Source organism: Saimiri boliviensis, chromosome 14 (assembly GCF_048565385.1).
Source record: "Saimiri boliviensis isolate mSaiBol1 chromosome 14, mSaiBol1.pri, whole genome shotgun sequence".
Taxonomy (NCBI): Eukaryota; Metazoa; Chordata; class Mammalia; order Primates; family Cebidae; genus Saimiri; species Saimiri boliviensis.
In genome coordinates, this window is record NC_133462.1 from 30,657,755 (window position 1) to 30,682,880 (window position 25,126).

A 25,126-nucleotide genomic window follows, 5' to 3' on the forward strand; every position below is an offset into this window, starting at 1 on the left:
CAGGCGATCTGCCCACCTCAGCCTCCCAAAGTCGTGGAATTACAGATTACAGGCATAAGCCACCACACCTGGCCTTTTTTTTTTTTTTTTTTTTTTTTTTAGAGCCAGGCTCTTGCTGTCACCCAGGTGTGATGATAGCTCACTGCAGCCTTGAACTCCTGGGCTCAAGCATTCCTCCCACCTCAGCCTCCTGAGTAGCTGGGACTACAGACGTGCACTACCATGCCCAGCCAATTCTTTATCAAGATGGGGTTTCACTACGTTGTCCAGGTTGGTCTTGAACTCCCGGCCTCAAGTGAGCCTCTCACCTCGGCCTCCCAAAATGCTGGGATTCCAGGTGCAAGCCACAATGCCTGGCCCCTCTTTTCTCTTACAAGGGCACCTGTCGTTGGATTTAGACCCACCCTAAATAAATCCAGAATGTTCTCATCTCGAGAACTGACCCTTAGTGACATCGGGAAGTATCTTTATTTCCAGGAAGGTCCCATTTTCGGGTTCCAAGTGAATGTGAATTTGGGAGGACCCATCCAGCACAGAGTTCCTTTTGTCACTTGTCCTGTCTCTGTGGACACAGCCCTGTCCTTCCTGAGGCTCAGGCCACAAAACACAATTTCCTTGGAGCCGTCCTTCATTCCCTCACAGCCCGTGTCTGGCTGAGTAGCTCAGCCTACACCCCAGGAAGGCTCCCCACCGGGTCCAAGCTCATCATTGCACACTTGGACAGGCCCCGCCCCCCGCTTTCTGTCCAGACCCTACAGTTTACAGGCTCTGTGTGTCTCCTCACACCCTTCCCCTACTCACACGCCACTCATGGCCCCCTGTGCCCTCGCAGGAAAGCCACACTCCCAGCCCAGCCTCGGAGGCCCCCCGCAGCCCACCGGCCTCTCGCCACACCCCCTCATTCCCTGCTCTGGCACCTCCAGTTGTTTGAGCTTCCCAGGCTCCCACCCCAGCAGGTGGAGCAGCCCCCACACCTGGGGACAGAGAGCGCTGCCTCAGGATGGTGATTTAACTGACCTCCCGGGAGTGACTGAGGGCCGGTGTCTGTCCAGGAGTCACAAAGGGGCCACGTCAGTAAACCGGATGAATGAGTGGGAGGTTACAGCCACCCTAGATGTGGCGTGGGGCGGTTTCAGGGACCTCAGATGTGGTGTGGAGAAGTATCAGGGACCCCAGATGTGATGTGGGCCAGTTTCAGTGAGCCCAGATGTGGGGGGGGGAGCAGTTTTAGGGACTCCAGATGTGGTATGAAGCAGTTTCAAGAACCCCACATGTGGTATGGGGCAGTTTCAGGGACCCCATGTGGATGTATGGCAGTTTCAAGGACCCCAGATGTGATTTGAGGCAATTCCAGGGACCCTACATGTGGTGTGACTTTGGAGGTCTGGGGTGGGGGATGGCAGAGCGGGAGGGCCTCTGGGGCAGGCCGGGGCTGGGCCAGTCAGCAGGACAGGGTCCTCTCTGCTTGCCCCACAGGCTACCAGCGCCAGCTGACCTACAAGCGGCAGGATGGCTCCTACAGCGCGTTCGGGGAGCGGGACGCATCGGGGAGCATGTGGTGAGTTCGCACCGTCCCAGGCACACCCTCCGAGGCTCCCTGCCCGACGCCGTGACCTCACATCCAGGGCAGTGTGGCCAGATCGCGTGGCACTTGATGCCCAGGTGACAGGGAACACAGCTGGAAGTAAAGACTGTGGTGGTCCCAGCTCCAGGGACTCGGAGGGACGGAGGCTGGGGTCTTGGGGCCAGTACAGAGCTGGTGATTGTAACCGTTCCTTTCTGCTGCTGTTACCACGGTGACCAGGACCCCATCCCCTGCTTTCTGGCCCCTTGGGAGCGAGCCCTGGACACCCTGGGCTTGCTCAAGCCCCCAGGACCCAGGAATGGCGTTGGTCGGAGATCAGGAAGAGATGGCAGGGCAAGGGGGTCAGAGGCTGGGCCAGCGTCTTGAGGCTGGGGTGCAGAGTGTGCAGGAGTAGCCTGGGGTCTTGTTTCTTTGGTAACTGCAGGGAGGTGACCAGGGAAGGGCAGGCCCTGGGAGACCGGGCACACCTGGGTCTTGGGTTCTTGGGATCATCACGGGGTTCACCTGAAACTGTGAGTCACCTGCCAACTCCTGTGCCCGTCACTGGCCAGACTCCTTTTTGGAGATCACCAACCTGGTAATGCCAACAGCAGCTGTGAGTGTGGAAACCGCCCTGTCTTTAGTCCAACAGAGTACCCACTGGGCAGTCGCAGGGCCAGGAACCCGGGGAGCAGGGACATGTGGCTGAGTACCTGCTGCCATGGGCAGCATCACTTACTTAGCTCCAGAGGGGCCCAGGGTTGGCGACATGCCCAGCATCCCCCATCCCCAGCAACTCATCCACACTGTCCCAGCTCTGGTCCCAGAGCCCTGCCTTGCTGACAGCTGATAACACGGGGCTGCAATCACGCCCTAGCAAGTGAAGGCCCCGCCCATCCTGGGGACAACTAAAGCCACTGAGTCACTCTCCAAAAGCTGGATGAGCCCCAGCAGCCCCCTAGGTCTCTACCAGCCAGGATTAGCAAGTTGTGACACGTTGGACACTTTTTTTTCTTTTTTTGAGATGAAGTCTCATTCTGTTGTCCAGGCTGGAATGCAGTGGTGCAATCTTGGCTCACTGCAACCTCAGTCTCCCAAATTCAAGCAATTCTTCTGCCTCAGCCTCCTGAGTAGCTGGGATCGTAGATGTACACCACCATGCCTGGCTAATTTTTGTATTTTTAGTAGAGGTTTTATATTTAGCAGAGGTTTGTATTTTTGGTAGAGAGACTTCACCATGTTGGCCAGGCTGGCCTCAAACTCCTGACCTCAGGTGATCTGCCCGCCTCGGCTTCCCAAAGTGCTGGGATTACAGGCGTGAGCCACCGTGCCCAACCTGGATGCTCTCAGTGTGCACATACCTCCTCCGCATCTGTTGGGGATTAAACTCTCAGCGTGACCAAGAAAAATCCAATTTCACTGTCTGCACGGAAATAGAGTAGCCAGCAGCTTCCACGTCACCTCTCACTTCCTGAAACATCCCTGTTGGTCTCCAAGCATGGACATCTTCCTGGGGACCCTGTAGGACAAGGAGGCAGTAAGCGAGGGGCAGTGGCAGTGGCACCCACCCTGAAGCTGGACAAACCTGGGCTCTGTCTCATGTGAGCTGTGTGGCCTTAGACCTGATGCTCAACCTCTCTGAGCCTGTTTCCTCACCACACATCCCTTTCAGAACCTGGATCTGTGGGATAAGCATGTGGTATACTCAGTGCAGTGCTGTCCTGTTAGCACCTCCCCTCACTACTTACCCAGAGGAGTCCAAGATCCTGCCCGGGGCCTTAAAACTTGGGATCTGTTCTTAGATGGGTTCCCTTATACTCAATGCACATTCATTCATTTGTTCATTCAGTGAGCCAGGCCCTGTTCTTTGTCCTGGGGGAACAAGGAACACATGGTTCCTGCCTCCAGGTCCTCGCTTCCCAGTGTAGGAGAAAGACCCTGTGCAAGATGCAACAGTTATCCACTGCTGTGTAACAAGAGACCCCCCCCAAGTGCAGCCATTTAAAACAACAAACATGTATTATCTCTACTTATTATTTACTAATTCTTATGGGTCAGGAATTCAGGAGCAGCTTAGCTAGGTTTTTCTGCCAGGGGATCTTTGCAGTCAGGTGTTGGCTGTTGCTGTCTTCATCTGAAGGCTTGACTGGGGCTGGAAGATTTGTTTCCAAATCGGCTCCCTCACATGGCTGTTGGCAGAAGGCCTCAGTTGCTCACCACGTGGAGCTCTCCAAAGGGGCTACTTGAGCGTCCTTACAACATGGCGGCCAGTTTCTGCTCACAGTTGTGGGTGACACCTTCCAAGGGCACTGAGGAAGGAGAACTGTTCAGACCCCAGGCACAATTAGTGCCTGAAGAATATCTTAGTTTATGGTGTTATTACTCAGTTATTATCACTATTTCCTTTAAATAATCCTTTATATATAATCATATATTAGTTTATAGAATTAGTGCCTGAAGTATAACTGACTGCTTACTATATCTAGCTTATATAGATAATCATACTTAGTCTCATGTAATCTTTCTATGTAATCATAGAGGTATTGTAGTCAGAGCTGTACTGACACATTTAGTGCTGATTTATAAATTCCTTCTATATAACCATATAGTAGTTTGTAGGAGGAGGAATGCCTGGAGCAGTCACAGAACAGAAGCAGCACATGGGAAAACAGCCAGACCAGGACAAGAACCAAAGGCCCAGGCGGTGGCGTCCCTGCCTGAAAGGGCGTACGCTGTATGGCACGCTTAGAGCAAGAGCCTCTCCTCCTGATAAAGGAGTTGTAATACCTTGCATCCAGTTCCTGTGGAAAGTAGGCCTCAGACCTGAGATCCTGGAAGTGACCGAGGGAGAAGAACCCCTCTGGTGTGACCAGTCAGGGCGGTGATACACCCTGTCGGTCTTTTCTCGCTTCTGTGCTGGCTCCAAGAACCTCCCATAAATATCTTAATAGAAGAGCGCAAGTCTCTCAGCTCCCACTGCATTAAGCTTACAGTATCCTTCTATTAGAAACCCTTTGACATCTCCAGCCCCCAAATAAGAAGTGTTTCACGCAGCCCACCTCCTTGCCTCGGTGCCCTAATCGGTGTGGACCCCTTTTCTGTACACAACCCTCTATTACTGTGCACGGCATGGCCCCCTACTGCGCACGGCCCCCCTCTCCGCCCAGGTGACATCATGGGGTGGCCCCCTCACTTGTGACTCACGTGATTATGTATGCCCTATCCTCTAAGCCTATAGGTGATGACCTCACTTACGACCCTGCCCCTGCCTGCACCTAATAAATACAGACCCTTCTGCAAGTTGGGGCCTCTCCTGTCTCCGCTCATAGGTGGCATGGCCCTCCGAGTCCAGATACTCTTCACCAGTTCTTCAGTGTCCTGTCTCTTGACTTCTCTTTACCTGCCCCTCATGACACCCCTGACCCTGTGGGGGCAACAGCCCTACACACAATGAGCAATCCAAGAAAGAAAGCAGGGAGGGTGCCGCGGTGCCTTTGTTATCTGGTGTTACAAGTCAGGCTGTCACTTCTGCCACATTCTTCTCTATCCTTTTTTTTTTTTTTCCTTTTTATGTTTTTGAGATGGAGTCTCACTCTATCACTCAAGCTGGGGTTCAGTGGCACAATCTCGGCTCACCGCAACCTCTGCCTCCTGGGTTCAAGCAATTCTCCTGCCTCAGCCTCCTGAGTAGCTGGGATTACAGGCACATGCCACCACGCCCAGCTAACTTTTTTGTATTTTTAGTAGAGATGGGGGTCTTGCCATGTTTGCCAGGCTCGTCTTGAACTCCTGACCCCAAGTGATCCACCCACCTTGGCCTCCCAAAGTGATGAGATTACAGGCATGAGCCACTGTGCCCAGCCAGCTTTGCTTGAACCTGAGAGGCAGAGGCTGCAGTAAGCATGGTGGCTCATGCCTATAATCCCACCACTTTGGGAGGCCATGGTGGGAGGATCGCTGGAGCCCAGGAGTTCAAGACCAGCCTGGACAATATACTAAGACCCTGTCTTTATAAAAAATTTAAAAATTAGCTGGACGTGGTGGCATGTGTCTGTAGTCCCAGCTACTTGGGAGGCTGAAGCAGGAATTGTAGACTCGAGCTGGGATTTGTTGGCTTTGGTGAGTTAGGACTCAAAAAGCAAGAGAGAGAGAAAGGGAGGGAGTGAGGGAGAGAGAAAGAAAAAGAGAAAGAAGGGAGGGAGGAAGGAAGAGAAGAAAGGAGGGAGGGAGGAAGGGAGGGAGGGAGGGAGGAAGGTAGGCAGGCAGGCAGATGTGTCCCATTTTGTGATTCATAGAAACAGAGCCTAGAGCCACTAGATTTTGAAGAGGGCAGCTCATTTTTTGATCCTGAGTCTGCAAAGTTTCCTTTGCAAACCAGAGAATTCTGGTTTTCATCCCACATGGCCTCCTGGCTCCCATCCTGTGGTTCTCTCCTTCATTTGTTCATGCATTCATTCCCTGGCCCTGCCAACTCTTATTCAGGGTGGCACCTGCAAAAGCGGGGCAAGGGAGATGGGGTGGATGAGGGACGGGCCACAGAGCAGTGATGTTTTTGGTTGCAAGCAACAGAAAATGGGCTGAAGAGCAATTCTGACCATCAGCTCATACCGCAGAGCTGCGGAGGTGCTACGGTCAGCTAATCCAGCAGCCCCATAATGCACTGGGGCCCGTTTTTTTCCTTCCATCCTTGGGTATTGCCTCCCTTGGCACATGGCTGCTCCCCTCATGGTGGCAAAATGGCTGCAGCTGCTCCCAGCGTTGTATCACATGCCCATTCCAAAGTCATCCCCAGGCCCACTAACTGGAATGCCCATGACTGGCTGGCTGGGACCACAGAGGAGCACAGATCTCCAAGGTACATGGCTGCTGGCCCCTGAATGAGATCAGGGGTCTTTTGGCAAGGACCAAGCAGAGAATAACTGTGAGGTCGGCAACCAGAAGGGTCTTCCTTACACGGCAGTGCAGATGGGGCTAGACCAGCTCACAGAAGGGCCTTGAGTGCTGAGCAAGGAGCAGACCGAATGCAACTAGGGTAGAGGTCCAGGCAGGAAGGAGAGACCTCCGTCTTCAGGCCCCACTGGGTGTTGAGCACGGTGCTCCCTCCTCCACTCCTGACAGCCCTGTGGGGACAGACTGGACCCCTCCCATCTTACAGATGAGGAAATGGAGGCCGGGCGTGGCGCAGGGAGCTTGCTGCGATCCCTCAGCCAGCATGTCAGGGGCTGAGCATCCTGGACTCCCTCAGCTGACGCCCTGTCCTCTTTCAGGCTCACGGCCTTTGTCCTCAAGTCCTTTGCACAGGCCCGCAGCTTTATCTTCGTGGACCCCCGGGAGCTGGCTGTCACCAAGGGCTGGATCATCCAGCAACAGCAGGCGGATGGCTCCTTCCCAGCTGTGGGCAGGGTCCTGAACAAGGACATCCAGGTGAGTGGCCCCTTGAGCCTCCTTCCAGAGCCCCAGCCCTGACCTGCCTGTTCCTGCTCTCTGGAGCTGCCTGGGGGAAGTCTTGGGCGAGGCGGGGGGATGTGGACTGTCCCTTTTGGCTTGGGGTGAGGCCTGTGAGTCCCCTTGCAGGGTGGGATCCACGGAACAGTCCCGCTGACAGCCTACGTGGTGGCTGCTCTCCTGGAAATAGGCACAGCTTCAGAGGTGAGTACAGAAGGGGTTTGGGGAGACTCGGGGCTGGGTGCTGGAGAAGCAAGTGGGAGGTTACCTCCTTTATGCCAGGGTTGATTTCTTCCTCCCTGCCCTCCTCCTGCTCATCATCGAGGCTTTTTCATCAACAATGACCACATTACATCCAGTTTCTTGTCTTCTGAGCAGAGGGGAGTGAGATTCCCATGCTGCTAGCGGGGAAATTGGGCACATGTTGGGGTCCGGGGAGGTGCTGAGACCGGGTTGCAGGTCACCGGGGAGGCTCAGCCGGTATTCTTCCAGGCCCTGGGTCCCTCACTCACCGAAGAATGGGAGAGAGGACTCTGCTGGGTGCAGTGAGCTCATTTTAAGTATGTATTGGACCCCAAAGAGTTTTGCAGAAAGTGATTTATTTAGGCAGAGAGAGAGAAAAAGGAGAAAGAAATAGAGAGAGAGAGAGAGCTCTCACGCTGTCGTGAGAGGGGATCCAGAAATGGAGTTCCCCGCCATGTGGGAGAAGGGGATTTTCCCGCCTCTTTCAAGTTTTCTGTCCTATGAAAGGAGTTCCTTTAAACTTCCGCTGGAGTGATTTATCTTTGATTTCTGACATCAGATTTGTGGTTTGGCCCACAGTCCTCCCATAGCTTCTCACGGGCTTTCTAGGCAAAGGAAGCTCGCCTGGGCAGTCTATCTTTCTGCCTGCGTGAAAGTTAAACGAAGATCTCTAAGCTCCCGGGATGGAGACGTGGGAGAAGGCAGGGCCTGTCGCTGGGAAGTTCTTGCCTTTGAAACCACTCCCGTTTGTGGGCCCGGGAAGAGAATACATTCCCTCAGTGCCCTGAGTACAAGGCCTCCCATGACGGTCCACAGCTCCCAGACCTCCTTCAGAGATTCGTTTCAGGCTAGTTCAGGTTCCTGGCCAGTGACCCAAGGGTTGGCTTCAGGAAGCCCTACAAAATGCTGGGCTGAGGTATGTTTTTGTAGGGGAAGAAGTTCAGAGACAGCTGGTACTGGATGGGGCTTAGGTGGCTGCCATCCAAGACACGTGAAGGCCGTAGTCTGTTCTATGAGGCCTTCCTGGGGTGGGGGAAGGCACAGTCTCTGCAGAGAGGGATGGATTCCGCCCAGGTGAGAAGCATCTGACCTCCCTAATACCTACATTAATTCTATAACCTCTGATGATAAATTATGAGTTTTGGCACTTCTCAGGATTCTTGGCCTCGCAATCCAGACAACTAGTGGGTCTAGGGTTTGCTGTGACCTAAGACCCGCTGTGTTCCATGCTCAACGTCCAGAGGGCCCCTTGCCCTGTGTTATGGGCTGAATTGGTTCTCCCCTTACCAAATTCTTACACTGAATTTCCCCACTCCCCTGTCTTAGCTTGGGCTGTAGAAACAAAATACCATGGAGTAAGTGGCTTCAACAGTAGACATTTATTTCTCACAGTTCTAGAGGCTGAGAAGTCAAAGACCAAGGTGCAGGCAGATTTGGTTCTTGCTGAGGGCTCTCTTCTTGGCTTGTTGACTGCCACCTTCTCACTGTATGTTCACATGGTGTTTCCCTAGTGTATACATGTGGAGAGAGAGCTCTGGTGCTCTTCCTCTTCATTTAAGGATACTAATCCCATTATTATGGAGGCCCCATCCTCATGACCTCATCTAAACTTAATTATCTCTGAAAGGTCCCCGGTTCCTAATACCATTATATTAAGAGTTAGAGCTTCAACATATGAATTCTGAGGAAGTATCACAGATATTCCATGACAGCCCCCATACCTCAGAAGTCATTCCCAAATCTCCCATGGAAGTGGTCAAATACGTCACCTCCTAAATGTATTTTTCTGGAAACTTCCCTGCCAGAGCCCTTCACCTCCACTCTAGTTGAAATAGATAGCACCCAGGATGCTGCACAATTGCTACCCTCCTTTACTAAGAAAGGATATTGGGAGGCACATTTTTTGAGACCTTACATGTCTGCAAATATTCTTATTCTGCCCCTGTAAGATAGTTGGGCTGGGTATAGAATTCCAGGTTGGAAATTGCTTTCCTGTAGAATAATTGATGATGTTCTATCATCTTCTAGTTTCCAGTGTTCCATCAAGAAGTCATTTGTCATTCTGAGTACTATACTCTGTATCTGGCTTGTTCCCTCCTCTGGAAGCTTTCTGATCTTCTCATTGTCCATATCACTGTGGACAACAAGATATGTGCACTTTCATGACACATATCTTGAGGTGAGGCTTTTAAAATTTTTTCTACAGAAGTTTGCTCTGTTGCCCAGGCTAGAGTGCAGTGGTATATAATCTTGGCTTACTGCAATCTTTGCCTCCCAGGTTCAAGTGATTCTACAGCCTCAGACTCCCGAGTAGCTGGGACTACAGGCACTTGCCACCACGCCCAGCTGATTTTCATATTTTTAGTAGAAATGGGGTTTCACAACGTTGGCCAGGTTGGTCTTGAACTCCTGACCTCAGGTGATCCTCCCACTTTGGCCCCCAAAATTCTGGGATTACAGATGTGAGCAGCCCTCCCTTGTGTCTTCAGTGAGCACTCAACAGGCCCTCCACCTCCTTCCTATCCCTTGAGGTCACTTCACTTATCCCAAAAATCTTTTTCTGCTTTCTCCAGATCCTTCCAACCTATTTCTCTTCTTAACTTGAAAGCCTTCCCCAGAGGGCAGCAGTTGACTCTTCCCAGTCTTCTGGGTTCTGGTCTCTTAGATCAGCAGTGGTCAACCTTTTTGGCACCAGGGACCAGTTTTGTGGAAGACAATTTTTTTTCATAAACTAGGGAATAAGGGATAGTTTTGGGATGATTGAAGAGTGTTCCATTTATTGTGGACTTTATTTCTATTATTATTACATTATAATATATAATGAAATAATTACACAACTCATCAGAATATAGAATCAATGGGAGCCCTGAGCTTGTTTTCCTGCAACTAGACTGTCACATCTGGGAGTGATGGGAGACAGTGACAGATCATCAGGCATTAGATTTTCATAAGGAGTGTGCAACCAGCCAGGTGCAGTGGCTCACACCTGCAATCCCAGCACTGGGAAGCCAAGACAGGCAGATCACTTGAAGTCAGGAGTTCAAGACCAGCCTGGCCAATGTGGCAAAACCCTGTCTCTACTAAAAATACAAAATTTAGCCAGGCATGGTGGTGCACGCCATAGTCCCACCTACTTGGGAGGCTGAGGCAGGAGAATTGCTTGAACGTGGGAGGCAGAGTTTTAAATGAGCTGAGATCCTGCCACTGTACTCCAGCCTGGGTGACAGAGTGAGAATCTGTCTCAAAAAAAAAAAAAAAAAAAAAAAAAAAGGAATCTGCAACCTAGATCCCTCACATGTGCACCATTCACAATAGTTTATGTTCCCATGAGAATCTAATACCGCTGCTGACCTAATAGGAGGTGGCTCTCAGGCGGTAATAAAAGCGTTGGAGAGCAGCTATAAATACAGATGAAGCTTCGCTGGCTCACCTGTCCCTCACCTCCTGCTGTGAAGCCTGTTCCTAATAGGCCATGAAGCAGCACCATTCTGTGTCCTGAAGGTTGGGGACCCCTGTCTTAGATCATTCCCCCAAAGGAGGCAAAAGCTGCTGTCTTCACTTCCTGTGGCTGCCGTAACAAAATTGCCACAAACTGGGCAGCCTAAAACAACAGAAATACATTCTAATTGCTTTTGAGACCAGAAGTCCAAAATCAAGGCATTTGACAGGTTCATGCTCCCCTCTGTGGGCTCTAGGGGAGGATCTATCTTTGCTTCCTCAAGCTTCCAGGGACTGCAGGCATTCTTTGGCTTGTGGCTACATCACTATAGCCCCTGACTCTGTCTTTATATGACCTTCTTCTCTGTCTTCTCCCCTTCTCCTGTCTTAAAAGACACTTGTTACAAGGTGCAGTGGGGTACTCCTGTAGTCCCAGCTACTTGGGAAGCTGAGGTAGGAGGATCACTTGACCCAGGAATTCTGGGCTGTAGAACTGCCCCTATAAGATAGTTGGGCTGGGTATAGAATTCCAGTTTGGAAATTGCTTTCTTGTGCTATGCTGATCAAGTGTCTGCACTAAGTTCAGCATGAATATGGTGACATCTCGAGGGCAGGGAACCACCAGGTTGCCTAAGGAGGCGTGAACTAGCCCAGGTCAGAGATGGAGCAGGTCAAAACTCCTGTGCTGATCAGTAGTGGGATCATGCCTGTGAATAGCCACTACACTCCAGCCTGGGCAATATAGTAAGACCTGTCTCTAAGTTAAAAAAAAAAAAAAAAATTTTTTTTGCAGTGCTTGTTATTGGAGGCCAAACACAGTGGCTCACACTTGTAATCCCAGCACTTTGGGAGGCTGAGGCAAGTGAATCACATGAGTTCAGAAGTTCAAGACCAGCCTGGCCAACATGGTGAAACCCCATCTCTACTAAAAATACAAAAATCATCCAGGCATCATGGCATGTGCCTGTAATCCCAGCTACTCTGGAGGCTGAGGCAGCAGAATCGTTTGAACCTGGGAGATGGAGGTTGCAGTGAGTTGAGATTGCACCACTGCACTTCAGCCTGGGCAACAGAGTGAGACTCTGTCTCAAAAACAAACAAACAAAAACCCCCGTGCTGATCAGTAATGGGATTGTGCCTGTGAATAGCCACTGCACTCCAGCCTGGGTAACATGGTGAGACCTCTATCTCTAATACAATTTTTTTTTTTTTTTTTTTGAGACAGAGTTTCACTCTTATCCCCAGGCTGGAGTGCAATGGTACGATCTTGACTCGCTGCAACCTCTGCCTCCCAGGTTCAAGGATTTTCCTGCCTCTGCCTTCCAGGTAGCTGGGATTGCAGGCATGCACCACTGCACCTGGCTATTTTTGTATTTTTAGTGGTCTTGAACCCCTGACCTCAAGTGATCTGCCTACCTCAACCTCCCAAAGTGCTGGGATTACAGACATGAGCCACCGTGCCCAGGCCAAAATTTTTTAAAAGGGTACTTGTCATTGGATTTGAGGCTACCCTAATCCAAGCTGATCTCATCTCAAGACTCTTAATTACATCAGCAAAGATCCATTTTCTAAATAAGTCAACAGTTACAGATTCCAGGGAATGTGTCTTTTTGGCGGGCCACTATTCAACCCACTACTTCTGTGCTGGAGTTAGAAAGGCTGAGGGGCACCCAGCAAATGACCTTGACTCCTTGGAGATCTGTCATATCTGCTTGTCTGTAAACAGGGCAGGATTTGCACAGCTGGGGCCAGGCTGGTTCCATCTCTGCTTGATGTGGTCTCTCCTCCTTGAGACCCGTCCTGGCCCACGTGGCCTAGGGTAACTCCCATGTGACTGTCCCTGCCCCTGGGATGGGGATGTCCAGCCTTCACCTGCCCCAGGCAATCGACTTCTGAGGGCCAGTCCTAGGGTCTGGCTAATCAGGCCAGTTCATCTCTGGCACATGCCCCCTAGAGGTGCATCTCGGTATCACACCTTAGGGACAGTTCCACATTTGTCCTGGTCTAAGGATGGAAAGCTTTGGAAACATTATTTCTTTTTTTCTTTTTTCTTTTTTTTTTTTTTTTTTGAGATGGAGTCTTGCTCTATCATGAGGCTAGAGTGCAGTGGTGCGATATTGGCTCACTGCAACCTCTGTCTCCCGGGTTCAAGCAATTCTCCTGCCTCAGCCTCTCAAGTATCTGGGACTACAGGTGCACACCATCACTCCCAGCTATTATTTGTGGTTTTAGTAGAGACGGGGTTTCACCATGTTGGCCAGGATGGTCTGGATCTCCTAATCTCATGATCCGCCCACCTCAGCCTCCCAAAGTGCTGGGATTACAGGCATGAGCCAACGTGCCTGGCCTCTGGAAATATTTTTCTATGACCATGATGGTTCTGAAAACAGAGTTAGCTCAACTCCATACCTCTATTGGTGGCCACCAGAACACTTTGGCTCCATTGCTAAATTTGTTCATGCTTCTGGTCACTCATGTCTTCCACATAATATTATCAGGCAGCTTCTCTGAACCAAATACATCAGTAGATTCTCAACTTGGTCACTGTCTTCCAACAGATCACGTTCTAGGGAAGACATGAGCCCTGGTGGGCTTCTCTAAGGAAGTAACCAGGCCTGAACCCTGGGGAGGGCCTGGAAAGGGGGAGTCTTGGGAACCAACTGTCTTTTTTTTTTTTTTTTTCTTTTTTTTTTAAAGACAGGGTCTTGCTCTTTTTTTTTTTTTTAAAGACAGGGTCTTGCTCTGTCACCCAGGCTGGAGTGCAGTGATGTAATCTCTGCTCATTGCAACCTCTGTCTCCCGGGTTCAAGGGATTCTTGTTCCTCAGTCTTCTGAAGAGCTGGGATTACAGGCATCTGCCAGCATGCCTGGCTAATTTTTGTATTTTTAGTAGAGATGGGATTTCACCATGTTAGCCAGGCTGGTCTCGAACTCCTGACGTCAAGTGATCTGCCCGTTTCGGCCTCCCAAACTGCTGGGATTACAGGCATGAGCCACCATACCTGGCCGTAGCCTGTTTTAACAAAGACCCTGGGATAGGGTGGCCAGGACTCTGCCTGCTTCCCCTAGAGGATCGGTATGCTCGTTTGCCATGCACCTAGGCAATCTAGCCAGACCTCATTTGGAAAAAGAGGTGTCAGCTTACAAGACAGGATATGGGAGCTAGGTGCAGTGGCTCACGCCTGTAATCCTAGCACTTTGGGAGGCCAAGGTGGGAAGCTCACCTGAGCCCAGGCGTTTGAGACCAGCCTGGGCAACACAGTGAGACCTCATCTTTACAAAAAATACAAAGTGAGCTGGGCGTGGTGGTGTGCCCCAGTTGTAGTCCCAGTTACTGGGGAGGTCAAGGTGGGAGGATCACTTGAGTCCAGGAGTTGAAGGCTGCAGTGAGCTATGATTGTGCCACTGCACTCCATCCTGGGCAACAGAGTGAGGTGCTGTCTATATACATATTTTTAAATGGCAAGAAAGAAAGGAGATGGGGTTTGAAAATTGGGTCTGCAGGCAGTGAGAGCCACAGAAGGTTGCAAAGCAAGGGGCAATGAGACACCCAGAGCTCTCCCCAGGGACGCCTCAGAAGCCAGTGGGGGCCGGGTGGGTGGGATGGGGGCAGAGCAGCCTCGCAGGGTTCACCTTCCCACCCATCCTGCAGGAGGAGAGGGGCTCCATTGACAAAGCGAGGCACTTCCTGGAGTCTGCCGCACCCCTGGCCACGGACCCCTATAGCTGTGCCCTGACGACCTACGCGCTGACCCTGCTCCGCAGCCCCGCAGCCCCTGATGCACTGCGCACGCTCCGTAGCCTGGCCATCATGCGAGGTAGGTGTCCCTGGCCTACCCCAGAGGCCACAGCGTCAAGAAGCCCACTGTGGACCCCGGTAGACAACTCATGAACATGTGCATCAAAACTGACAAGTCAGCCGGGCACAGGGGCTCATGCCTGTAATCCCAGCACTTCGGGCGGATCATTTGAGGCCAGGAGGTCAAGACCATCCTGGCCAACGTGGTGAAACCCCATCTCTACCAAAAATACAAAAATTAGCTGGGGGTGGTGGCAGGTTCCTGTAACCCCGGCTACTCGGGAGGCTGAGGCAGGAGAATCGCTTGAACCAGGGAGGCGAAGGTTGCAGTGAGCCGAGATCACACCACTGCACTCCAGCCTGGGCAACAAAGTGAGACTCTGTCTCAAAATTAAAAAAAAAACAAAAACAAAAACAAAAAACTGATGAGATGCCTTTTGCTCTCTTGTCAGTTGCTTTGTTGATGATAGTATTCATTCATTATCGCATCTGCTAGTGGCTTTATTTGAGGAAGTGGCTTGTCCAAGTCACACCCGAGCGTCATTTTTCTTGTCTGTAAAATCTGGGATGCCAATCCCTCGGGAAGGGGAGTTCTCAGGGAGGGATCCCCCGCAGAGAATGCATCCCCCGCCTCCAGCCAGGCTTTCTGGAAATCATCCCAGGACAGGGGTCCTGGGAGACAGGGGGAGGGTAGAGACTGGCTTCCTGCCCTCCACTTGCTGCATGAGCCCCAGGAAGCCTTTCAAACTGTCAGTTTCCCCACTACAAAATGATCACCCACAAAGACTCCAATCCCTGAGCTTCCACTTTCTCAGAATGCCCCCAGACTAAATCTCCCCCGACTTCACCCAGACCTCCCTGCTCCACCTCTACCCCCAGCAGCTACACTGGGACCTAGGCAGGTTTCTCTGCTGAAGTCGTTAAGATGCCACCTGAAGAAATGCTTTTATTGCTTCAGAAAGAGAGAATTTCGAAAAAGATCCAGGGACGGGGTGGGAGGTGGTGGTGGTTGACTGGTTTCTCTCTGGATTTGAGAGCCTTTATACCTCATGTGAGCTCAGAATCCTTGGAGCTTTTTTTTTAAGACAATCTCACTCTGTCACCAGGCTAGTGTGGAGTGCAGCGGCTTGGTCTCAGCTCACTGCAACCTCCACCTCCCCGGTTCAAGCGATTCTCCTGCCTCAGCCTCCTGAGTAGCTGAGATTACAGGTGTGCACCACCACGCCCAGCTAATTTTTATATTTTTAGTAGAGATGGGGTTTCACCATGTTGGCCAGGCTGGTCTCAAACTCCTGGCCTCAAGTGGTTCCCCCGCCTCGGCCTCCCAAAGTGCTGGGATTACAGGCGTGAGCCACTGTGCCCGGCCAGAATCCTTGAGCCTTTGCAAGTTGAGTGTGGCTGCTTGGGCACTGAGTAGGAACATCAGGGGCTACATCAGGACCTGGTCAGGAGGGAGGCTATTGACCAGTGATGTCTGTGTCAGGGGAGGAGGAGGGTGGCCATTGATTAGTGATGTCTGCCGGGGGCAGGGTTGGGTAGCCATTGATTCACGATGTCTGCCAGGGACACAGGCAGGGCTGGGGCTGCCATAGGTTTGCAGATCTGAGATGTAGCCCTGAGTCCCTTCCTGCCCGAGCTGTCTTCCCCTGGCACTCTCCTCCCACTGGGGTCCCACGATACCTCTTCTTTAGACCCCATGCCTGGATGCCCTCCACAGGATGCCAGGCTGCACACTGGGTGGGGTTGTCGCTCCTCACCACTCCTGTCCTTGCAGATGGGGTCACCCACTGGAGCCTGGCAGATTCCTGGGATGTGGACAAGAGCACATTCTTGAGCTTCGGTGACAGGGTCTCTCAGTCAGGTACTGGCCACCCGAGCTCCCAAGTGCCTGCCTTGGCCATGGCTCCACGCACCAGGCCTATGCCCCTGTGGCAAGTCTCCAGGGGGCCTCTTTCATTGCAGTGGTCTCGGCGGAGGTGGAAATGACAGCCTACGCCCTTCTGACCTACACGCTCCTGGGTGACGTGGCTGCCGCCCTGCCTGTGGTGAAGTGGCTGTCCCATCAGCGAAATGCACTCGGGGGCTTCTCCTCCACTCAGGCGAGCCGGGCAGGACCAGAGGGAGGGGCTCAGGGTTGGGTGGGTGGGGTCCCTGCTGTCCTTGTTTGGGGCTCTGAGCTGGCCAGGCAGTCTGGCCCCTTGTCACCTTATGGAACCCCAAAGAGGGCAGGAGTTGGGGTGAGGGAGAGGTGTCCCTGGATCCTCCGTGGGAGCCTAGCTTCTACCTCTGGGGACATGCCAACCTGGCTGTCCAGAGGACCCCAGTACCATGGGTGTCTGCACTGGGTCCAGTCTCTATTCCAACCCCATTGGTGCCTGTTTCAGGCCAGGCTTCCAAGACAGGGGTCAGGGGACCACTGGCCAACTTGGTCTCAGGGCTGATGGCCGTCTCCTCCTCCATCCCCAGGACACCTGTGTGGCTTTGCAGGCCTTGGCTGAATATGCCATCTTGTCCTATGCTGGAAGCATCAACCTCACTGTCTCCCTGGCCTCCACCAACCTGGACTACCAGGAAACCTTCGAGCTGCATGGGACCAACCAGAAGGTTCTGCAGATGGCAGCGGTGCGTGTTCCCGGGACCAGGGCTTGGGGCTGTTGGAGGAGGGGTCGGCAGGGCCTCACGGTGACTTCTCTCTCCAGATCCCCAGCCTCCCCACGGGGCTGTTTGTGAGTGCCAAGGGGGATGGCTGCTGCCTGATGCAGGTGAGGTTTTGGGGAGCGTAAGGGGATCTCGGGCTTGTCCTCCTGTGCCCCATCCCCTGCATCCACAGTGGAACCCCGGGGACCCCCAGAGGGTTCTGAGCTCAGCAGCAGGCCAGACCACAGGGCAAGCTAGCAGCCTCCTAATACTGCCCAAGGCAGGCGGTCATGGTTCATCTCAGGTGTGCCCCAGCCCCGCGAAAATGCACTGGACCCTCAGTCCAGGGATATCTGACCCAGTGACTCAAGCAGGTTTGCCTAAGAGCTTGAGGTCATTCCCCCTGCTGTGGTCTGGATTTAGCCCCAGACTGGGCTGGGGCAGGTGCATTTCACGGGTTCCAGCTGGTGGTCAGCGGGCAAGTTTCCCGGATGACTCACTAGCCTCAGTTTTCCCATCTCTAAAATGGGAGCCTAGATAACACCACGGATGCGAGGGAGACCCCAGACTCAGACACCGCTGAGCACAGCTCTGCACCCCAGATCCACAAAACTGGTCTGATGATCGTACCTACACCCGCTTCGGTGATTTCCAGGCTAAAAGGAATAATGGTAGTCTCTGAAACTGTCATGGATGTCACTGTCCCCGTCATTCTGGCTGTTCCCACCTCCTCACTGCCCTTTCTCCTCCCCCACCCTGCACCTGTTGTGGAGGGCCCAGGTTCCTAAGCCTCCATCCTCCAACGCCACCCCTAGATTGATGTCACCTACAATGTGCCTGACCCAGTGGCCAAGCCAGCTTTTCAGCTGCTCGTAAGCCTCCAGGAGCCCGAGGCCCAGGAACGCCCACCCCCGATGCCTGCATCCTCGGCTGAGGGTCCCCGAGGAGACTGGCCCCCAGCTGACGATGATGACCCAGCTTCGGATCAGCATCACCAGGAATACCACGTGGTGCTGGAGGTGTGCACCAGGTAAGGCCACCGCCCTGCTGGCCTGGGCATCCCAGGAGGGCGCAAGGAGGGGAGAGGATGGCCTCCTGGGACCAGGGGGAGCTTCCAGCTCCAGGCACTCCGTGATGGTTTTTGAAATGAAGGAAAGGAAAGTGAATGAACACAGAAGACTCCAGTATGGTCAGGGCAGGTGGGCCAGATGGGGACAGCCACGTGTGGCTGGGACACTGGTCCCTAACCAGTAACACCAGCACCAGACCCCTTGGTTTCCAAGGGTGAGCCTGGACCCCGGCCACAGTGGGTCCTCACCCTAAGAAGATGCTTGTTGCCATGGTGATGGGGGGATGCTTGTCACCATGGCAATGCTTTGGGAGCCCAGAAGTGTTTGGGTGAGGGGTTGCCATGACGCCCGCAGCCCATCAGAGCTGCTGCCCAGGTACCTGCCCTCACCTTGACTCTCAGCCCAAATGTGTCTAAGTACCCATCTCAGAAAGTTCTGGAGACCAGAGTCCGGCTTGGTGTACTCCCAGCAGCTGCAAGCTCCACTCTGAATGTCAGCTTCCTCATCCTTGTCCCCAGTGCCCTACGGGAAGCGCCTGGCATATGGCTTCAGAGAGAGCCCGCTTACCTCCCTCCCTGCCCCGCCATATTACAGAAGGAGGCCCTGAGGCTGGAGCTCAGGGATTGATTTCCCAGAGTGTCCTGCAGGGAGGCAGTGCTGACGCAGTGTTGAAGCATCTGGGCTGTGGCTGCTCCGTGGAGCCATGTCCAGAGTGGAGTTGCCAGCTGCCTCCCAGGCTGGGGACACAGAGTGAAGTGCAGAAGGAAACCCAGCATCTAGTCAACCTGCTCAAGCCTAGAACCCTTGGCAAGGCCCTTTCCTTCTGGCCTCAGTGTCCCTGCTGTAAAATGGGTTGACGGAGCTGACTGAGCCAAGGATGTGTGTGCCAATGGCCCACCGGCCAGACCCCAGGGGAGGCTTCCTAGGACATCAGCTGTGTGGGCTACAGGGGGAGCGGGGACGGTCAGTTCCACCTCCGGGCTTGAGTTCTAGAGCTGCTCTCTCTCCCCTGTTGCTGGAAGGTGGCTGCACCCAGGGTCTTCCAATATGGCTGTCCTCCAGGTGCCCCTGCTGTCGGGCTTCCGGGCAGACATCGAGAGCCTGGAGCAGGTGAGGTGGCGCCAGTGAGCAGCGGTGGCCAGGGAACTTTGAACAGTAGGCACGGCTTGGGCACCCAGCGTCAGGCTGGCTGGCGGCCCAGCCCTTTTTGTAAAATGCTACGGGTACTTTTTTCTTTTCTTTCTTTTACTTACTTTCTCGCTCTTTTCCCCTCTTTCTTTTTTTGAGATAGGGTCTTGCCCTGTTGCCCAGGCTAGAGTGCAGTGGTGGGATCTTGGCTCAGACTCCCAGTACCGCCGTGGACTCCCAGGCTCAAGTGATCCTCCCACCTCAGCCTCCCAAGTAGCTGGGACAAGCATGTGCCACCATGCCCAGCTAATTTTTGTATTTGTGGTAGAGACGGGGTTTCGCCATGTTGCCCAGGGTGGTCTCAAACTCCTGGGCTCAAGCAATCCTCCTGCCTCAGCCTCACAAAGTGCTGGGGTTACAGACATGAGCCACCGTGCCTGGCTCCCTTTGTTCCCCCTTTCTGGGCAAAGATGGGCCATCTGCCCACTGAGGAGTCGGTGGGGTGGGGTGGGGGCTGCTCCAACAGGTGGATCTCCAACAGGTGGGGCCACTGAAACTATTAGTATTGTTATTTGAGACGGAGTTTTGCTCTTGTCGCCCAGGCTGGAGTGCAATGGCGCAATCTCAGCTCACTGCAACCTCCACCTCCCAGGTTCAAGCAGTTCTCCTGCCTCAGCCTCCCAAGTAACTAGGATTACAGGCATGCACCACCACGCCTGGCTAACTTTTTGTATTTAGTAGAGACAGGGTTTAGCCATGTTGGTTAGGCTGGTCTTGAACTTCTGACCTCAGGTGATCCACCCGGCCACAGTGGGTCCTCACCCTAAGGTGAGGGATTAATGTTGGGATTACAGGCATGAGCCACCACGCCTGGTCAGCTGTCAGTATTGTAAATGCCACCCAGAACTTCGGCAGAGTTCCATGTCTTTTGGTCCTGGGTGGGGAGCCACGGGGTATTCTCAGTCCACACACTGCCGAGACCAGCTGTCACCCTCACAACCCCAAGAGAGATAAGTGCCACATCCCCATTTTGTTGTACAGGAGGGAAGAGGGGTCATGGGGATGGGGAATATTGCCAAGCTCTGGCTGGGGGAGGAAAAGGGTCAAGAAGTAAGAGGTCCAGGGGCCAAAGGAGGTCTGCAGTGTGTGGAAGGAAAGCCAGGCCTATTGTCGGGGTCGGGGTGATGGGAGGCTGCGGGGGTACCGGGGGAAGAGGATGTGGTCAATTCGGAGGCCTTGAAGTGGGTGTGAGATTTTTTAATCAAAAACTGAAAAAGGCCGGGTGCAGTGGCTCACACCTGTAATACCTGCACTTTGGGAGGCCAAGGCGGGCAGATTACGAATTCGAGACCAGCCTGGACAGCATGGTGAAACTCCATCTATACTAAAAAAAAAAAAAAAAAAAAAAAAATACAAAAAATTAGCTGGGCATGGTGGTGCACGCCTGTAATCACAGCTACTTGGGACGCTGAGGCAAAAGAATTGCTTGAATTTGGCAGGCAGAGGTTTCAGTGAGCCACCACTGCACTCCAGCCTGGCAACAAGGGCGAAACTCCCTCTCAAAAAAAAAAAATCCCAGGCGGGGAGGGGAGCTTGAACAGTTCAGCCAAGACACCAGCAGGTGGCAGGGCTCAGCCGGGCCCCTCTTGGGCCATGGAAAGGCCTAACCTGGGTCTGGGGCTAGATAGAGGGAGTGCATTGGGAGGGGAAGCAGGTGCTCCAGGCAGGGATAGCCATCCTTGAGCACCATCTCCTGGGTGCTGAGAGGCTGACAGGGCCTGGGGAGCACTGACCAGCATCCCCTGGCCCCAGCCAGGCCCACCCAGACCTCAGCCCATGCCGGCTTGTGGGCAAGTCCAAGAACTTCTCAGGGCCCAGCCTGCATCCCACTGACCAATGCCCCCAGGAGATGGAGAAGCAAGCAGAGTCTGAGGACTCTGACTTCTGACTTCCTCTGCAGCTACTCCTTGACAAGCACATGGGGATGAAGCGGTATGAAGTGGCTGGACGCAGAGTGCTCTTCTACTTTGATGAGGTACCACTGGCCGGGGTTGGTGGAGGAGGCTTCCCTGGTGTGCATGTTGGTGAGGGTGGAGTGGTCACTACCTGGTGTGGCTCCCTGCGAGTATCTTGTACCATAAAAAAGAGTTTGGGGCCGGGCATGGTGGCTCATGGCTGTAATCCCAGCACTTTGGGAAGCCAAGGTGGGAGGATCACTTGAGCTTAGGGGTTCGAGACCAGCCTGGGCAACATGGCAAAACCCCATCTTTACAAAACATATAAAAAAGTGGCCAGGCGCTTTGGCTCACACCTGTAATCCCAGCACTTTGGGAGGCCAAGGCGGGCAGATCACCTGAGGTCAGGAATTCGAGACTAGCTGGCCAACATGGCGAAACCCCATCATTACCAAAAATACAAAAATTAGCTGGGTATGATGGCATGCACCTGTAATCACATCTACTCAGGAGGCAGAGGCAGGAGAATCACTTGAACCCAGGAGGCAGAAGTTGCAGCGGGCCGAGATTGCACTACTGTACTGCAGCCTGGGTGACAGAGCAAGAGCCTGTCTTTAAAAAATAAAAAATAAAAAAGACAGTGGGAGAATAAATTCCTGGCAGAGCTGGCCATGCTGCTAGCGCTATGCCCTGGACTGATGGCAGTTGGTGGAAAAAGTGGGGAGGGGCTGCAGTGGATATTACCCATCTGTAAGAAGGAGTGGAGCACTGATCCATGCTGTAGCAAATCCGTGGGGTTGAAAAGATTCGTGGTTGCCAGGGGTAGGGGGAGTGTGGAGGAGGGCTGATGGGGATGGGGTTTTCTTTTCTTTCTTTTTTTTTTTTTTTGAGACGGAGTTTCACTCTTGTTACCCAGGCTGGAGTGCAATGGCGCGATCTTGGCTCACCGCAACCTCCGCCTCCTGGGTTCAGGCAATTCTCTTGCCTCAGCCTCCTGAGTAGCTGGGATTACAGGCACGCGCCACCATGCCCAGCTAATTTTTTGTATTTTTAGTAGAGATGGGGTTTCACCATGTTGACCAGGATGGTCTCGATCTCTTGACCTTGTGATCCCCCCACCTCAGCCTCCCAAAGTGCTGGGATTACAGACTTGAGCCACCGCGCCCGGCCGGGGATGGGGTTTTCTTTGGGGGAGAAAGAAACTTCTGGAACTAGACAGAGGTGATGATTGCACAGTATTGTGACTGTGCTAAATGCCACCCACACACTCGGCCACGCGTGCACACAATAAAGGCGTGGTGTCTGGGAGGCCACCTGAGATGTTTTCCCAGTGGGATGGAAGGACACAAAGAATCGAAACTGGGATCGAGGTCGGGCGTGGTGGCTCACACCTGTAATCTCAGCAGTTTGGGAGGCCAAGGCAGGTGGATCACTTGAGGCCAGGAGTTGGAGACCAGCCTAAGCAACATGGTGAAAACCCATCTTGAGGGGAAAAAAAATGAAAACAAAACAAAACAAAAAAAACCGTCTCTACCAAAAATACAACCCTAACCCTAATCCTAACCCTAATCCCAGCTACTTAGGAGGCTGAGTCAGGAGAACTGCTTGAACTCAGGAGGCCAAGGTTGCAGTGAGCCAAATCAGGCCACTGCACTCCAGCCTGGGCAACAGAGCGAGACTCCTATTAAAAAAAAAAAAAAAAAAAAAAAAAAAAAAATATATATATATATATATATATATATATATATATAGAAAATGGGATTGAGTTTCTTCTGTGTTTCACGCGTCCTGGGTACCCCTGAAATGAGCCTGGGCCCGAGCTCAGCGCGCCGGGCCTGGTGGCCCCGGCCAAGCCCACGCCCGCCGCTGCCCTGCAGATCCCCAGCCGGTGCCTGACGTGTGTGCGGTTCCGTGCGCTCCGGGAGTGCGTGGTGGGCAGGACGTCGCCGCTGCCAGTCTCCGTGTACGACTACTACGAGCCCGGTAGGCCTGCACGCCCGCACCCCCGGCCTGGCCCCTGCCCCGTTGCGCCTTCACTCCGTCACCCGCTACCCTCGTCCCGCAGCCTTCGAGGCCACTCGCTTCTACAACGTCAGCGCGCGCAGCCCGCTCGCCCAGGAGCTGTGTTCCGGACCCGCATGCAACGAGGTGGAGCGCGCCCCTGCCCGGGGCCCGGGTGAGTGCGTGGGGACACTGCTGCCCCTCGCCACTGCCTGCCACACCCTGACTCCCACCCGCGGGCACCTGGGAGGGCTCCCCTGGGGCTTGGCAGAGGAGGGCCTGCGTGAAGTCCAGGGCACGCAGCACAGGGGTAGGCCGGCGCTCTGCCTCGTGGGGAGGTGGGGCTGGAGGAGTGGTCAGAGTGGAGGGGCGTGGTTTGGAGGAGTGGTCACGGGTAGGCGTGGCTGGAGAGTGGTCAGCGGAGAGGGGCGTGGTTGGGGAGTGGTCAGTGCGGAGGGGACGTGGCTCGGGAATGGTCAGTATGCTGGGGGAGGGGCCGAGCCTGTGAGGGTGTGGTCACTGTGGTGAGGACTGGGCTGAGTAGGTTGAGAGTGGTCAGTGCGATGAGGGCAGGACCAAGCAGAGTGGGTGTGGTTATTGCGGGGGGCGGGGGCCGAGCAGCATGGGTGTGGTCAGTGCTGAGGGGGTGAGGCTGGGTGGGTGTGGTCAGTGCTGAGGGGGCGGAGTTGGGTGAGGGTGGTTGGTGTGGAGTGGGCGGGGTTGCGGGCAGGTGTAATCAGTGCAGACAGGGCAGGTTTGGGTGGGCGTGACCAGTGCCGGGCGGGGTTGGGGTGGGTGTGGTCAGCACGGAGCAGGCGGGGTTGAGGGTGGGTGTGGTCAGAGGAGGGGGGAGGGGGAGGGGGAGGGGGGAGTGGCTTTGGGGTGGGTGTGGTCAGTGTCGAGGAGGCGCGGCGTGGGCGGACACTGTTGCAGGAGGCCCTGTTTCTTCCTTTCTCCCCTACAACCTAGAGAGTGTCGGCAGAGGGGCCCCAAGAAAGGACTCTGTGGAGCTGGGGATCCTTCAGGGTTCCTTTAACTATTTTTTTTTTTTTTGAGACGGAGTTTCGCTCTTGTTACCCAGGCTGGAGTGCAATGGCGCGATCTCGGCTCACCGCAACCTCCGCCTCCTGGGTTCAGGCAATTCTCCTGCCTCAGCCTCCCGAGTAGCTGGGATTACAGGCGGGCGCCACCATGCCCAGCTAATTTTTGTATTTTCAGTAGAGACGGGGTTTCACCTTGTTGACCAGGATGGCGTCGATCTCTTGACCTCGTAATCCACCCGCCTCGGCCTCCCAAAGTGCTGGGATTACAGGCGTGAGCCACCGCGCCCGGCCCCCTTAACATTTTTTTCCAGATTTCTTGGAATTAGTTTTGATTGCTTTTAACTTACGAGTTTTTTAAAAATCTGTTTCTGTTTTTTGTATTAGGCAAACACCTGCGTGAAATTCTGTGAGGCCAGGGCTCAGGACCTCCCATTAACTGTTGCGCCCCCTGAACCCCCCGGGGGAGTGGGTCCAAGACCCAGGGACGTCTCCCCCACCCCAGGGTCTGTGGAGGAGCGGGCAAGATGCAGGGTGGGGGTTCCCCCGTGCCCTGTCGACCCTGCCTTGTCCCTCAGGATGGTTCCCTGGTGAGTCTGGCTCTGCAGTGGCCCCTGAAGATGGGGCAGCGATCGCGCGATGCGGCTGCGACCATGACTGCAGCGCTCAGGGGGACCCCGTTTGCGGCTCCGACGGGGTGGTCTACGCCAGCGCCTGCCGCCTGTGGGAGGCTGCCTGCCGCCAGGCCGCACCCCTGAAGCCTGCGCCCCCCAGCCGCTGCACCCTCGGTGAGGACCCTTAGCTGC

General features: G+C 53.9%; 1 protein-coding gene across 1 annotated transcript in view; it reads left to right on the forward strand.

Annotated features, from left to right (window-relative positions):
- The window catches only part of CPAMD8 (C3 and PZP like alpha-2-macroglobulin domain containing 8), a 120,598-nt gene that overhangs the window by 89,775 nt on the left and 5,697 nt on the right, over positions 1-25,126 (forward strand). The window contains exons 27-40 of the mRNA XM_010330194.3: positions 1,477-1,558; positions 6,832-6,988; positions 7,139-7,213; positions 14,343-14,508; positions 16,264-16,350; positions 16,452-16,588; positions 16,956-17,111; positions 17,189-17,251; positions 17,942-18,156; positions 19,219-19,306; positions 21,285-21,359; positions 23,157-23,262; positions 23,345-23,455; positions 24,899-25,108. Of these exons, the coding sequence (XP_010328496.3) occupies positions 1,477-1,558; positions 6,832-6,988; positions 7,139-7,213; positions 14,343-14,508; positions 16,264-16,350; positions 16,452-16,588; positions 16,956-17,111; positions 17,189-17,251; positions 17,942-18,156; positions 19,219-19,306; positions 21,285-21,359; positions 23,157-23,262; positions 23,345-23,455; positions 24,899-25,108 (1,728 nt within the window). The remainder of the gene's footprint in view (positions 1-1,476; positions 1,559-6,831; positions 6,989-7,138; positions 7,214-14,342; positions 14,509-16,263; positions 16,351-16,451; positions 16,589-16,955; positions 17,112-17,188; positions 17,252-17,941; positions 18,157-19,218; positions 19,307-21,284; positions 21,360-23,156; positions 23,263-23,344; positions 23,456-24,898; positions 25,109-25,126) is intronic.